This window comes from Thamnophis sirtalis, unplaced genomic scaffold, assembly GCF_051295495.1.
Source record: "Thamnophis sirtalis isolate CommonGarterSnake01/CBP01778 unplaced genomic scaffold, rThaSir2_p1.2 scaffold_6, whole genome shotgun sequence".
Classification (NCBI taxonomy): Eukaryota; Metazoa; Chordata; class Lepidosauria; order Squamata; family Natricidae; genus Thamnophis; species Thamnophis sirtalis.
The window spans coordinates 80880389-80895092 of record NW_028261386.1 but is presented as its reverse complement, the minus strand read 5'-3'; the positions used below and the strand labels follow the sequence as shown (position 1 = coordinate 80895092).

The following is a 14704-nucleotide window of genomic DNA, read 5'->3' as shown; positions in this document are numbered from 1 at the left end:
AAATTGGGACTAGTAGGAAATTCTACTTAGGAGATATTTTTTTTCTTCCCCATGCATTGTTAAAGTCACATGTGCATTACTTCAGAACTGTTTTGCAAGCTAGAATGATTGAGTTTATTTTTATATCTTATTTATTTAACTTCCTAAAATTCATCTTAATACATACCTCAACTATGGGTGATAGAATTCAAACAAATTCAATGGCTTTGAAAATATCAAACATCTCTCAATTCCTCTTACAATTTTGACTGATGTTCTGTATGAATGCTAGACACTTGTAACCATCTTTCTCCTCGAGGAATTTTGAAAGGGGTACCCATCAATATTAGTTGATAAGGTTTCTGTCTTACCAGCTTTAATTCCACATCCCCAAAAGCAGTTGAACACTTTGCCAGGCCCAATGTTACTCATCTTGAGATGTTCATCAGTCAAGTGATAAATCGACTAATCGGGGGGGGGGGGAAGAGGATGCCTTCCCTTGAATTAAATATGAACTTCCTTTGTCTCATAATATCCTTAACAAAACCATGACGGATATTTCCATACACCCCCTGGGGAATGTGACGTCTCCTGCATAATGCGATAGCTGTTTCTGAAGTGGAAAAGTGGTCCTGTGTATATAAAGCTATTAAATGAGGCAGCTGGAAAGGCTGCACTAAGCGCAAAGAACAGCAGGCTGGTAAACTTCAGACCAGCAGACTAGATATTTGCCTTTGAATATTCTGCTCAGTATCTGAAGAAAAAGTGTGACACATTGAAGAGAAATTCAGCACCAAGGAGAGCTCCAAGTCTCCCTTGTGCAAAAATCACCATTACTGTATTTTTGAGGAATCCAAAAGTCCATCTTCTGGCTTTGTAAGTAAAAGTTGATATTTGTTTATTTCAGTCTAGAGAAATATTGTTTTTCTTTAACCCATTTTAGATTTTTTGTATGTATGTGTAGTTGATATGATTTAATAATAATGTAACAGTTATCACAATGTAGTGTAAGAAGGTTGAAAATGAATTCAAAATATGAATTTCTCTTCTGAGGTGATTTTCTGATTTCTTTCTCAAATAACAAAAGTTTCTCTTTTTAAAAATGCATATTTCATACTCTTGATTTCATATTCTTTGAATTTCCCTTTTCCTTTAATAAAGGGGAATACTCATTATTCACTTCCTTCTAATCATTTAAATTATTTCTTTTACATTTATATGCAATTTAAAACTTTGTAAATAAATAATGAAGACTTTGACCCCATCATTTTTCACATTCACGTGTTTAAAGAGTAGTTAAGAAATATATGCTTTAGCTTCCATTTCTCTAAAATTATTCACTTAAATTTCAGTGGTACTCTCTATAATTTTTTTTACATTAACTTTATTCTTGTGATCAGACAAAATGATTTTTTAAAACAATGAAATAAACTATAATTTTTCACATAGAATTTCAGTTGCCGAACAATGTGAAGATATTCCTGAGGGGAAGCTGTGTTAGTCTATGGCAGTAAAAACAACATTTTGTAGCAGCTTGAAGATTTATATGTTTGTTTTTTTATAACAGAAGCTTTATTTGATCACACTCTCCCTTGGATAAATATTTTCAGGAAAATGGATCACCATCAACAAGTTTATTCCTCCTCTATCTTGTCTCTAATCTCAGAACTCTTTATGTGGATGTTATGGACTAATTTTCAATAAGTTTACTAGTGTTACAAATCTTTGGCTCTATTTTCTGCCATAACTTCAAAGCAAAAGTTCTTTGATGCTATTTTTAACAACGGGGTAAAATTACTTTGAAAATCAAGATGATCTAAGTTAATATTTTGACACTTTAATTATATATAATTAACAAAATTGTTTATCTGTCAATCACTCTATTTCCACCTCTCCCCCATCCTATGTACCTCAACTTCAGTCATTGCTTTTTTATGTCAGGATTCATTTAAAATTTCTCTGCATTGCCATATGCTTTACCTCATGAAAGCAAGTATTTATCAAGTAGCTGAGCATAGCTATGACATTCAATATATTATTGGTGTTATTCGTATTACTAATAATAGTTTTTCTGTATAAATCAGCAGAGTCTTCTGTGTAGACCTGCATAACAATCCCTACCTCAGATATTCACTATGAAGAAATTTCTGGCCGCTTGAGTATTTTAATGAAAATGTCTATCCACATTCTTAATTCATACTTTAAGCTATAAATTAGCACAGGCACAGAAAGAGAGAGAGGGAGAGGGACGGACACACACACACACACACACACACACACACACACACACACACACAGAGACAGAGATCTATATATCTATACCTACATTTACATCTATATCTACTGTAGATCTCATTTACTATAAATCTCCATCTCTCTCTCTCTCTCCTCCCCCCTCTACCATATCAATAGTACTGATTTTCCACAGAAGGCTACTTCTGACAAGATCTTTATTTTACACTGGTAATATGAAGGCCTTATTTCTGTCATTTTTGCCAATCCAGGTCAAAAGAGATGGAACACAGAAGTAGCTCCCATCTTCTCCTCTTTTTTACATTCCTCCATGTTTTCTGCTCCCAAGCCATTGCCTTGCCTCCTTTAGGATCATACTCAGCTATAAGGTAAGAAAACCCTAAGCAATCTCTCCTACAACTGATAACATGATTTGCAAATTTAAGAACTACTTGAATCCTAGGGACTGAAATAAGACAGATGTTTACTTGTGTTGATAGCCAAATCTAATGGCAAATATTGCTTCCACTGTCCCAAAGTCATCTGAAGAATATTATACTACTTTTTACTCTTTAACAAATAGATACCGGAGCATTTATTTAGGTAACTAAATAATGAGGTATTTTTGAGCTATTGCAATTGGAATTTATTTGTATACACGGAGTAGGATAGAAAAGATAAACTAGTTCAGTAAATATTTTTTGATATTTAACTGGGGGATTTACCATGCTTCAGTTTGGGTGTTATTATATTCAAGGCTGGGGTTAGTGTTTGTGTGAGGGGGGATATATTTCCATATATGCAAATGCACATACAACTGTAATCAGGTACGGTCATTATGCAGCTACTAGCTTGTGAATATAACGAAGATGTTCTTAATTATTTGGAAAATTGTTAAAGTAGTCACTATATTTGTTTATGAGAAACTTGAATAATTGTCATAAATTTGGTGCTCTGGGATCTGGATTCTAAGCTTGTTTTGCATGGTTTCATTCACATAAAAGAGCACACATTACTATGTCACACATAAGAAAACAGACACACCTTCACTTAAGGACTTCCCTTAGCAATAAGAGATATTTGAGATATCCAGAAAGCATTTTATTATAAATCTTAAGAAATGAAGCAGGGTTGGCCTGGTTAGTACTTAGATGGCAAACGGGGAAAAAATCACTATGGTAATCTAGATTAGAATTATGGAGAAAAACTTTCTGGAAGTTGCATTACTTTGTCCACAAAACAATATATTATTCATGTAATTACTTTGCATCCAGTTTTGGTCACCATGTTATAAAAAAGACGTTGAGACTCTAGAAAGAGTATAGAGCAGAGCAAGAAAGATAATTGGAGGACTAGAAACTAAAACATATGAAAAAAGGTTGTGGGAATTGGGAGTGTTTAATTCAATGAAAAGAAGGACTAGGGATGACATGATAGCAGTGTTCCAATATCTAAGGGGCTGCTACAAAGAGGGAGGGGGGAGGTCAATCTATTTTCCAAAACATCTAAAGGTAGAACTAGAAGCAATGGATTGGAATTAGTTAAAGACAGAAAAACTTATAAATAAAGAGAATTTTTCTGACAGTTAGAAGAATTAATCAGTTGAATGCCTTCCTTTCAGAAGTTGTGGGGGGCTTCATCACAGGAGATTTTAAAGAAGAGATTGGACAACCATGTGTCTGAAACAATATAGGGTTTCCTGCTTGAGCAGGGGGTTGGATTAGAAGATCTTCAAGGTCCCTTCCAACTCTATTATTCTGTTATGTAATGCTATATGGCAATGACTTTGACAGATAGGAGGGAAGAGTCACAGCCAAGAAAACAGTCTGATAACTAAAATTTGAGTCTGAAGAAGAGAAAGTGTCTGAAAAGAGACTCCTTAGCTTTTCAGAAGGTAAAAGTATTCTGAAAAATATTTTCAGTCTTGCAAAAATCTATGACCTTATAATAAAGATAGAACTAGTACCCCTAGTTGTGCTTGTCTGGACTAGCTAACATCAATCCTGCATGTATAACCCTCACATTAACATGTTTGGGCCACAAATTGACTGGAGCCTTATTTATTTAAACTAACTATAATAAGTGAACAAATCAGGAGGAGGATGGGGCAAATTGCTAGTTCACATTTACTAATTATATTAACATTTTTCAGATTTCTTTTTTGATACAGAAAAGGATTTCTCATGAAAGGGAAATTATTGCTATATTGTGTCTATATTATATCAAATCACCTGTTATTTATAACCTTTAATATTAATCCATCATATCTGCCATAATTTATAGAACAATTCTGAAACTTATGTTTTTTGTTTAGCTTTTCATTATTTCTGGGAAAGGTGTTAAGGAAATATTTAGGATTATCTATCTATCACCTATCACCTATCATCTATCTATCTATCTATCTATCTATCTATCTATCTATCTATCTATCTATCTATCTATCTATCTATCATGTATCATCATATAGCTAGGTAGCTATTTTTAAGAAATACATAACAAAAAAAAATCAGTGTTCAGTGGTCCCAGATATCAACCCCTTTCCTGCTTTATTTTAAGGTTAGAATGGGGACTTCAGCTCATACATATTTACTGTCAGATGTATTTGTTCTTTTCCTACATAGCTTATCTCAAATAAATTATCCATATTTAAGTAATTGATCTATATCACTCAGTTAGGCAAATGGTTCAAAATCTCAGAGAGTACAGCATGGTTTCCTTCTGCTTTTAGGCAATGCAAAGGTATGCCACTATTATGACATGAGTAGGTGACTTTAAAGTATCTTCGAAGTCCTTGCCTGTGACAATGCTTTCCTTCCAACTCATTATCAAAACTGTCTACCATCCTATTTCCCCCTCCTCCAACCTTTCTCAGACTAGGTAACAGAATACCATTTGATGGACAAAGTGAATCTGATCACACCCAAAGTTCATTAAAACCCAATGCTGATGTTCTTCAGGCTACTCTACCTGAAAATGAGAAGTTCTATTTAGATATGTCCAGAGCTATTGACAGGTAAAACTTTTGAACTCTAATAAACATTGGGGGGGGGGTTGTCTTTGTATGTTGATAAACTCCCTGCTGCTTTCTGCTCTGTAGTTCTACTTGTCCTGTTTGAAACAAAGACTTTGCAACAAGGAGGGAATTCATAGCAATTTTTGTGCATATCACCAGTAAATATTAATCTTCATTTCTGTATAATAATATTCATCATACATTTTAAATCCATTATAGAAATATAAGACATGCTGATGGACTCTTTACAAGTGGCTATAGCAAACTTTTGGGTCAACTTTCTGCAAAGAAGTATTTGGAATCCCTAATTAGTAAAAGGATTGGGTAAGTGGTTGTACCATGTGTTTCCCCAGTGCAAGTTATCTTTAAATATTCCTATATGGTTCATATGATCCAGAAGTTTGTATTTTTTAAAATATTTCTATTAATGATAAAGAAGTTTGCGAAGGTGAAGAAAAAAAACTTTAACAGAACCTGGCAGTGAATTTAGTAATTTGAATTATAGCTGAAGAGATATTTACAGTACATTATTGCACTGCCTCTTTGTTATTGCAAAAAGGAGAGGAAAGCAGATGTGGCAAGGAAGACTACACAACTCCATCTGGTACAACAGTCATGACCTTTCCTGGAATGGGGGGCCCTTCTCTCAGTTATTAATGTCTTGACTACCTGCTGCAATAGGATATATGTGGGGTGAGCTTTAAAGACCGTTCAGAAACTGATGGGTGTTTTGCAATGGATTTGCCAGACACCACTGATGTACAGTAGGAGATCACCAGGCTGAGCCTGAGAGAGAAAAAATTAGAGCATTGTTCTACATCATTCTTTAGGCTCCTGGGAGAAAAGGTGGGATATAAATCCAACATATGAATACATTTATTAAATACGTTGAAGTTGAAAAGAGAGAGAGAGAGAGAGAGAGAGAGAGAGAGAGAGAGAGAAAGAAAGAAAGAAAGAAAGAAAGAAAGAAAGAAAGAAAGAGAAAGAGATGGATGCTGGAAATTAATGAAGCTAGAATATAATTTAGGAAAAGCTCTGATAGTGTGCTGTATAAAAAATGGTGGTGACATGAAAACCTTCTCACTATGACTATGCATTAGGTACAAACCAGTTACATTGATAAACTGTGAACAAATGAATTAAACTTTGAACAAATCAATTAAGAACCCAGATGGTTCTGGTAAAGCAGAACACATGCCCAGAAACACCCTGTGCCTTGGATCTCCTGCCTTTTATACTGAAAAAGTGATGTCAATAATTCATTTTCCCTGTTTTACTTAAATGTGCTGGATAGTTTGTGGATGGCACCTATTGATGACAGATACTATTTCAAGACTAATAAAAATAATAATTACTGGTATTTGCTACATGCCCAAATTCCGCAATTTATACTTGGATATTCATTCTAGCTATGATTTCCCTTCAGAGTCAATGTGTTCACAAACCCAAGAAACATTTAATCATGGGTAACCCGTAAGGGATGCGGTGGCTCAGTGGCCAAGACGTTGAGCTTCTCAATCAGAAAGGTCGGCATTTCGGTGGTTCGAGTCCCTAGCACAGCGTAATGGAGTGAGCTCCCGTTACTTGTCCCAGCTTCTGCCAACCTAGCAGTTTGAAAGCATGTAAAAATGCAAGCAGAAAAAGAGGAACCACCTTTGGTGGGGAAGTAACAGTGTTCCATTCACCATTTAGTCATGCCGGCCACAAGAGCACGGAGACATCTTTGGACAGAGCTGGCTCTTTGGCTTTGAAATGGAGATGAGCACTGCCCCCCTAGATTCGGGAATGACTAGCACATATGTGCAAGGGGAAACCTTTACCTTTTAAGACAAGTGGCTTTGCTTTTGTTTTTGTTTTTAAAAAGTGAGAATTACAATAAAAGTACGAATGTTGACTGACCTACTCTTTGAGAGGCTTATGCGTTAATATGCTTCTTGCAACTCCATTTTTACTTGAAGAAACAACGATCCCCTTGATCAGCATGTGCCAGTCAAACGTCACTCGGATGGTATCTTCACTAGCGACTACAGCCTTTTACTACAAAAGTTGGCACTGAAGAAGTACCTGGACTCTGTTCTAGCTGAAAAAAGAAGGTAGGCAGGGAAAATGCCTAAAAATATCTGGGTTTTAAAAGGATCAGACAGTAATAACCCATGAACAAAATCATCTTTTTAATGCATGGAAAACAGTTAATAACCGCAGCTTTCTGTTATTTTATTATAATTTGAGGACAAATTATAATAAAAATAGTTTTAAACCACAGGAGATTTTTGTATTGAAAGTAAGGCGAGCATGACCTCTGCGTTTTCTATTTGTTACTTTTTGACATCTTTCTGCATGCAAAGGAATTATTTAGCAAAGAATTGGAGACCTAACTCTCAAATGGTAGTTTGATAATTACTAAATTAAAAAAAAGCTTTGTATTATGTTTCCATAGAATAGCTATACGTCCTTTTATATAACAAAACTAGTTGAAATGTATCTTTTCAGTAAAGACATATAATGTTTGGCATAATAAAAGACAAAAGCACTAAGATTAAGTCACTCCTAGGGACTCAACAAAATGTGCATTGTTTCTCTGCCATTTAGTGAAAAATTTAGCCAACCCGTCCTTCTGGATGAAACAGAATTGCTTGAACCAGCCATCTCAGAAAATTAGGATGATGTCACTGTAGATGATCTGGGTCTTCTGAATCGCCTCCCACTGGTAGGTTGAAATTTGTTTCCAATCACATTAACATCTGACCTTTAATCCTTTCCCCATGTCTGCTATATATATATATGTATATATAAAATTATATAACTTCATATCACAAGAAGATAATTGCAGGGCTTAAGTATATGTAAACTAATGAAAATTAGTAGTTTGAAATGGTTAACATATTCAGTTTCCTGGGATTTTACTTAAACTGTGAATTTTAAGCTGCTATAGCTCAGTATGTCTCCTCCTTAATTAAGGTAAAAATCATGTTTTTGAAGATCATTGCATAAGCATTTACCTTTAATGAGATAGATAGAAGATAGATAGATAGATGGTAGATAGATAGATAGATAGATAGATAGATAGATAGATAGATAGATAGATAGATAAATAGATCACAGATAGATAGATAGATAGATAGATAGATAGATAGATAGATAGATAGATAGATAAATAGATAATCCATAGCTTTTTCTTTCATATCCTTCTGATTAACTGAAACTGAATATGAATTCCCAAAGTTTATCTGAACATACCAGATCTGCATTTACAAATTGTTGCCTCATAGCTTGATTATCTGTCAGTCACTCTCAAACTGTGAGTTCCCATACATGTGAGACTGAAATTATGCAATAGTTTCAAAGCAGTGAGTTGTTCTGTATTAAGCCAGTAAAAAGCAATCAACGAAGGAAAATACCTCTTCCATGGATTATGGTTAAAATGGACAACTTTGTATAGATCTTTTATTGGAGATGGAATTTAGGGAGACAAAGAACCTTATCAGACATAAATAGTGGTAACTGACATATCTGGGGAAGGTATCTATATGTGGACCCTCATGACAAACAACTGTACCTAGTTCAAAATATTGGCCATGCAATATCTTAGCAAGCATGTTCCTATTTAGGATACCAGCCAGCCAGGCATGCTTGTCACGATCCAACATTGACTATAATGTTGATATAATTTGCTTCCCCCTGATATAATGTTCAATTATTTGTGCACACATTGTGGTAGCTAGGGTAGGGAAGAATTATGTCTTGACAAGTGTGGAAATATCAAATCCTACTTAAAAGACAATAAACTGGACTATATGTGTAACATTGGAACATAAAAGGCAGCATGGTGAATCAGGCTTAAACACGATCTAATCCAGCATTCAGATTCTAGGGTGATCAAATCATAACAGCTACTTCTAGGTATCATTTTTCCCCACTACTGTTCAACAAGTATTGGACAGACATATATCTGATACTGGAGGCAATATAGGGCATTGGCCATTAATAGCCTTATCAACCATGATTTTATTTAATTCCCTTTTAAAGCTGTCTGGTAGTAACCATCAAGACTACTCTTTCTAGTAAGTTTCTGAATGGAACTATATACTCTGTGAGCAGCATTTTTCCCCAGTTCATCTGAATCTTCAACCATCCAGTTTCATTGGATGAACTTGGATTTTAACAAACATCCTGTAAAATAGCCCTCTATATTTGTTTCCTGTTCCAAAAGAGAGGCTAGTCTTTCAGCAGCTGCCATGAAAGTCAACTTATAGGATCAACAGCTCAGAACAATGTTATACAAATGGGACAAACAATAAACAAAATGCATGCAATTAGTACTTTTATATTTAAAGATAGTGATGTAAGAAATACTGCAGATGTCAAAACAGAATCTTCCAATCATTTATTTAGTTTCTACCTTACTTCAGCTACATCCTACTAAAAGTCCTATAAGAACCAGTGATGTGCAGTCACTAGAGGCAAGGGAGGTGGGGCCTCACCAGTCTCCTGAGGGAAAGGAAACTATTTTTAAAATAATTAAAAAGGCCAAGATAGTTGCTCCCAGACTCTAAGTCACAGTGACTCTGAGTCTCCTTAATGCAGTTAGTAGGAGGAGGCTAGAGAACATGGCCCTCCTTTGCATAAGGAATTTTTCGCCTTTTAAGTGTCAACCAAGGGTTAAAACGCGAAAAATTACATATGCAAATGAGGCACGTGATTCTCCCGCCTCCTCCTGCAGAGGGCACTTTGTTTAGAGCCTATTTTAAAACGTTTAAGCAGAGTCATCCACGTGGTGACTCTAGCAGCAACTAGCCTAGCCTGCCTGGCCCTGGCTAGACCAAATCTTGCATTTTCCACGCAGCTGGAAGTTATGCGAGGGGGCAGGGGGGAGGAATAATGTAAATAATTGTAATTTGTTTTTATTATGTGTATGTCCGTGTGTGTGTGGTTTTTTTTTTTTTTACTCGCCTCTGCTGGCCCGCAGGCTGGCACATCTATTTTTATTTTTCATTTTTCATTTATTATTTTTCATTTATTATTTTTCATTTTATGTTTTTATTTTTTAAAGCCATGCCACCTCGGCACGCCATAGAGCGAAACATGTCCTGGTTTGTGGCCGGGCGGCATGCACTTTAAAGAACTCCAGAGCCCAGGCAGGCCAGTGCCAAGACACAAAACCCAGTTTGCAAAAGACCCTTCTGCCTTCGGGTACAAATGGCAGTGCCCATCTTGGAAACTCAGTAGGGGTTTTTCTCCCCTTCTCCTTCCTTTCCTCCTTCCTTCCTTCCTTCCTTCCTTCCTTCCTTCCTTCCTTCCTTCCTTCCTTTTCTTCTTTCTCAGTTTCTTTTTTCTTTTTTACCAGCCTGCCATCTGGTTGAAATCAAGCCCACGAGATAGTTCTTTTTTTCCTTAAAAGCTTTGGGGTTTTGAAAAAAAACAACAACAACCACTGCTCAGCCTTCTTCCTGGGTTGGCAGGCCAGGCAATTCTTATCCCCTGCCCAGAGGAAAAGGAAAAAGAAAACAAAATGACACTTGCTGGCTTCAATTAAAAAAAAAAAGTATCTCTCACCAATCTTTTAAAAAAAAGAATCCCAGAAAAAATGGAACTTTTTTCTCTTTTCTAAAGTCTCGGCTTCTTCTTGTCTGGAGTAATTTCTTCTTCTTCCCTTCGCTCCCCCAATGCACACCGATCCAGGCGTGCAAATAAAACTCAAGAAACTTTTGAGGCTGCAGAATTTAAAGTCTGAAGAAAGCGAGCAAATCGGGAGGGTAAAAGTTTCTTGGACTGCACATGTTTCACTGAATGGTGGCCGAGCCCTGCCTGCCGGCATGCTAAAGTGCCGGCATACCTTTGAAGTGCCGGCTTGCCTTCCGTGCCGAGCCGAGCCATGCTGAGCCGCTGATGGGCAGAGGCGACGGGCTCCTGAGTGCGTGCAGAGCACCTTCGGGATCGCTGGGGAAGAAGTTGGGGAGAGAGGGTCGCCCGGACCTCGCAGCCTCCCCACAATTGCTCCTGCAGTGTCTGCTACGGCAAGCCGGCACTTTAAAGGCATGCCGGCACTCAGGCAGGGCTCGGCCGCCATTCAGCGAAACATTTGAGTGCTCTGCACGCACTCAGGAGCCCGTCGCCTCTGCCCATCGGCGGCTCGGTGCTCCTCTGGCCGGCATAGCTTGATCAGCACTCGTTCGGTGCTGCCTCGGTGGCTCCACGTGGGCATGGCGGCCATGGCGGCGGGCGTGGAGGGAGGCGGTGGCGGCCCCCGGCCCTGGCGGCAGGTGAGCGCTCCCCCGGGGGGTGGGGGCTTTGGGGCCAGGGGGAGGGAGGGGCGCCCAGGGGGGGCGGGGTGGGGGGGGCTTGTGGAGGGACATGGTTGGAGGTCCTGGGTGGAGGGAGGGGGGACAGAAGGTCCTACCAAGGGTGGTTATAGATCAGTGAGCTTCATGACTGGTGAGGGTCCCGCTCTATGGCGGACGTGGCGCCAGGGCTTCGGCGGGGCTTTTGCGCTTGCCTCACTGGCCATGAAGCTCACCGCACGTCACTGATAAGAACTATCCATGTTCAGAATTCTAAGAGGTCTTAGAAGAGGTGAAAATAAGCAATTTTGGGCTCTAGAAATGAAAGGAAGAACAAAATGAGTTTTCTCTCCTTTGTCTGGAAAACAGAGTAGCTTATTCTGGATGCTACTTTCCCAAGATTTTGCCCAAACTGTGGTTCTTCCTTTATTTCAATGTGAGGTTCCAGCATCTAATTATAGATGCAATGATTCCTTCAGAGGCATCAATTGTTTTGGACTTTGGCTGCCATCAACCCAGTTAGTATGATTAATGGCTTGACATCTGTCATCACTGGAAGATGTTTAATTCACTATCCGAGGCTATTTATGACAAAGCATACAGAAGAAGCATTATGATTTAAGAGCATCTTTAAAAGTGTATTGCTTATATTCCCATATTGAGGCCATGAGCACTATAGAAGACTTTGTGTGCAGATTTGGGGAAATCATACATAAAGTGGGATCTGCTGTTTGGTCATAGATTTCCTTATAATGCAATTTGCACAATTTCTCTTTTGGCTGGATTACAGAAATGCTAAGAAGGTGATGTTTTTATTGAATCGATTTTCATTTAATTTCTAGAGCACAAGCAACATGTTATATTATTATTGTTGTTAGTATTACTCCTAAGGATAAAATCTCTCAGTCTAATAGAAGAGTTGTATAGAAGTACGGAGCTTGCAAGTTTTAGAACATTAATTAAGAAAACCCGGCTCCAAAAGTTGACTTAAGAAAACCTCTCAGCCTACAGAAAAACTGTATCAAGGAAAGTTTTTATTTACTTTGTTTGTTTTAAATATAATTTCCCTCTTGACATGGAAATGGAATTCATCCAGCACACAATCTCCACTAGCTTGTGCAGGAGAGGTGGAGCACATTAACAAATCCCTCCTAACTCTACCACCCATCACATCCCCCCCTCCCCCCAAAAAACCCCACTTGACAGGATTAGGGGAGTGTTTGGTTGTCAGGATTTGTATTTTTCCAAATCATTTTTGGAAGGCACTATAGTACAATTACATCATCACAGAGATGGGACTGGAATTTTTATCCCCTTTCCTTAAATTGGTGGGTTTCACATTTTTTTAAAGTAAAATGATCGGATTAAACATTACTGGCATATTTTTTTTTTACTTTTTATTCTGTGCAGACATTCAGTTTGTCAAGACATTTCAGATGGGTGATGTGGGGGGCACCAAAAGAGGATGAGAGACCCATGTGGTCCAGAGTTTATGACTTTGCACCCACCTTTATTCTAGGGGAGACATTGTAGTCAGAATCGTAAATCAACTGGTGTATATTTCTTTCCATTTCTGGGAATACATAAACACTTGAATCCAAGCTAGTAGTTATCAATTAGTGAAATCAAATTTTTAGGAAATATCATCACTCTTCATTAAACTGTATTAAACACTTAAGCTCATATATTTTGTTTTTTTTTCCTTTCTTTCTCTCTCCAGAACCTCTGAAGATGACTCATTAAAAAAACAATCCTGCAAAAAGTCCTGCAAAAAAAAAAAATCCTAAAAAAAGATCAAGCTATTTTTTGAGTTTCTCATAGTATTTCAAAGAGATGATTTCATTATTTAAAATCAAAATAAATATATATTGTGGAGTGAAATTTGTGATATTTATGTTTCTTATATAATAAAAATGAATGCTTACACTGTACATAATAACTTTAGAGTGATCGAACTGTACATACTATATGTATGCTCTTTAACTCACACTGATCCTCTGTCTTCGGATGCTGTAAGTCTATTGCTTTGATGCCTGCAGTTTCAGTAAAGACAAATAATGCAGAGAAACAAAATACATCAAAAGTTGCTGTTTATACTTGATACAGAAAACGGCTTGGGCTCTTTGCTGGATAATTCAGGGATTTCTGTGTTGTCCTTTCCTCATCCCTGCTATCTCCGTCTTAAGGGAGACGCAGCAAGATATTTCAGAAATAGGCTGCAATAAAGCACAAAGGTATCCATGTGAAATCTGGCAGCATTTTGCTGCCTTCCATCATCATACAGGCAATCCTCGGCTTACAACAGGCTATTCAAAGTTATGACATCACTGAAAAAAGGGACCTAACACCATTTTTCACACTTATGGCTGTTGCAGCATGGTCACAAAATTTGGGTACTGAGAAACTGATTCATATTTATGATGGTTGCTGTTTTCCCGGGATCACTTCACCTTTTGCAGCCTTCTGGCAAGCAAAGTCAACAGGGAAGCCAGATTCACTTAACAAGCATGCTACCAACTGAACCACTGTGGCAAGGAAGGTCGTTCACTTCACAACTGTCTCATTTAGCAACAAAAATGTTAGGCTTAATCGTTGTCGTAAGCTGGGGACTATCTGTATAAAAAAAGCTTGCAGTCCTGACTTTTAACAGTCATGCCCAAGCTTGGATGGAAGAAATATATTTCACCAAGTCAAATAAATGGCGCTTCCTTAATGTCAGCAGGAAAATGGTGTTGCTAAAGAACAGGGCATCACTCCAGAGAGTTAGACAATAATAAGTTGATTGAATTTGGAATGGAACTGTTAGGAACATTGGCTTGTCACTGGAAGCAATGGTTAAAACTCTAGCAAGGTATAGTAGATATGGGAATATTTTGATGGGCTAAATATGTGGAGAGAGAGAGGGAGGGGGGATGAGTGAGTGGAAGGAGAGAGAGAGGAGGGAGAGGGAGGGAGGGAGGGAGGGAGGGAGGGAGAGAGAGAGAGAGAGAGATGCACACACATGCGGGTTGGTGGTGAAATTATTTTTCCAGAGAACTGGCAAAGCAGAAGATGGGAAGTAGAAATCTTGTGTATACACACACTCTGCTTGATTCCCAAGTGCTTCTCCAGCTTGACAAAGTTTGGTTTACTGACTGACCTTTTCAAGGGATAAGCCTAGCTTCTGTGGAGCCAGCAAGAGAAGCCTCTTGAGACATGACTT

At 37.8% G+C, this 14704-nt stretch overlaps 1 protein-coding gene across 1 annotated transcript; it reads left to right on the top strand.

Moving 5' to 3' along the window:
• The first annotated feature begins 662 nt into the window (after positions 1-662).
• On the top strand, positions 663-13372 carry VIP (vasoactive intestinal peptide). The gene is made up of 7 exons (XM_087719136.1): positions 663-855; positions 2484-2600; positions 5084-5224; positions 5444-5548; positions 7183-7317; positions 7814-7931; positions 13223-13372. The coding sequence occupies exons 2-6, from the start codon at positions 2494-2496 to the stop codon at positions 7881-7883; spliced, it is 558 nt and encodes a 185-aa protein (XP_087575262.1). The 5' UTR covers positions 663-855; positions 2484-2493; the 3' UTR covers positions 7884-7931; positions 13223-13372.
• The last annotated feature ends 1332 nt before the right edge of the window (positions 13373-14704 follow it).

Bases quoted from the DNA above. Each gene is read 5' to 3' on its own strand.
- VIP (XM_087719136.1), top strand. From the start codon at position 2,494: ATGGAACACAGAAGTAGCTCCCATCTTCTCCTCTTTTTTACATTCCTC. The intron at 2,601-5,083 runs GTAAGAAAACCC...AACCTTTCTCAG, and splicing joins GGATCATACTCAGCTATAAG to ACTAGGTAACAGAATACCAT. The intron at 5,225-5,443 runs GTAAAACTTTTG...AATCCATTATAG, and splicing joins ATGTCCAGAGCTATTGACAG to AAATATAAGACATGCTGATG.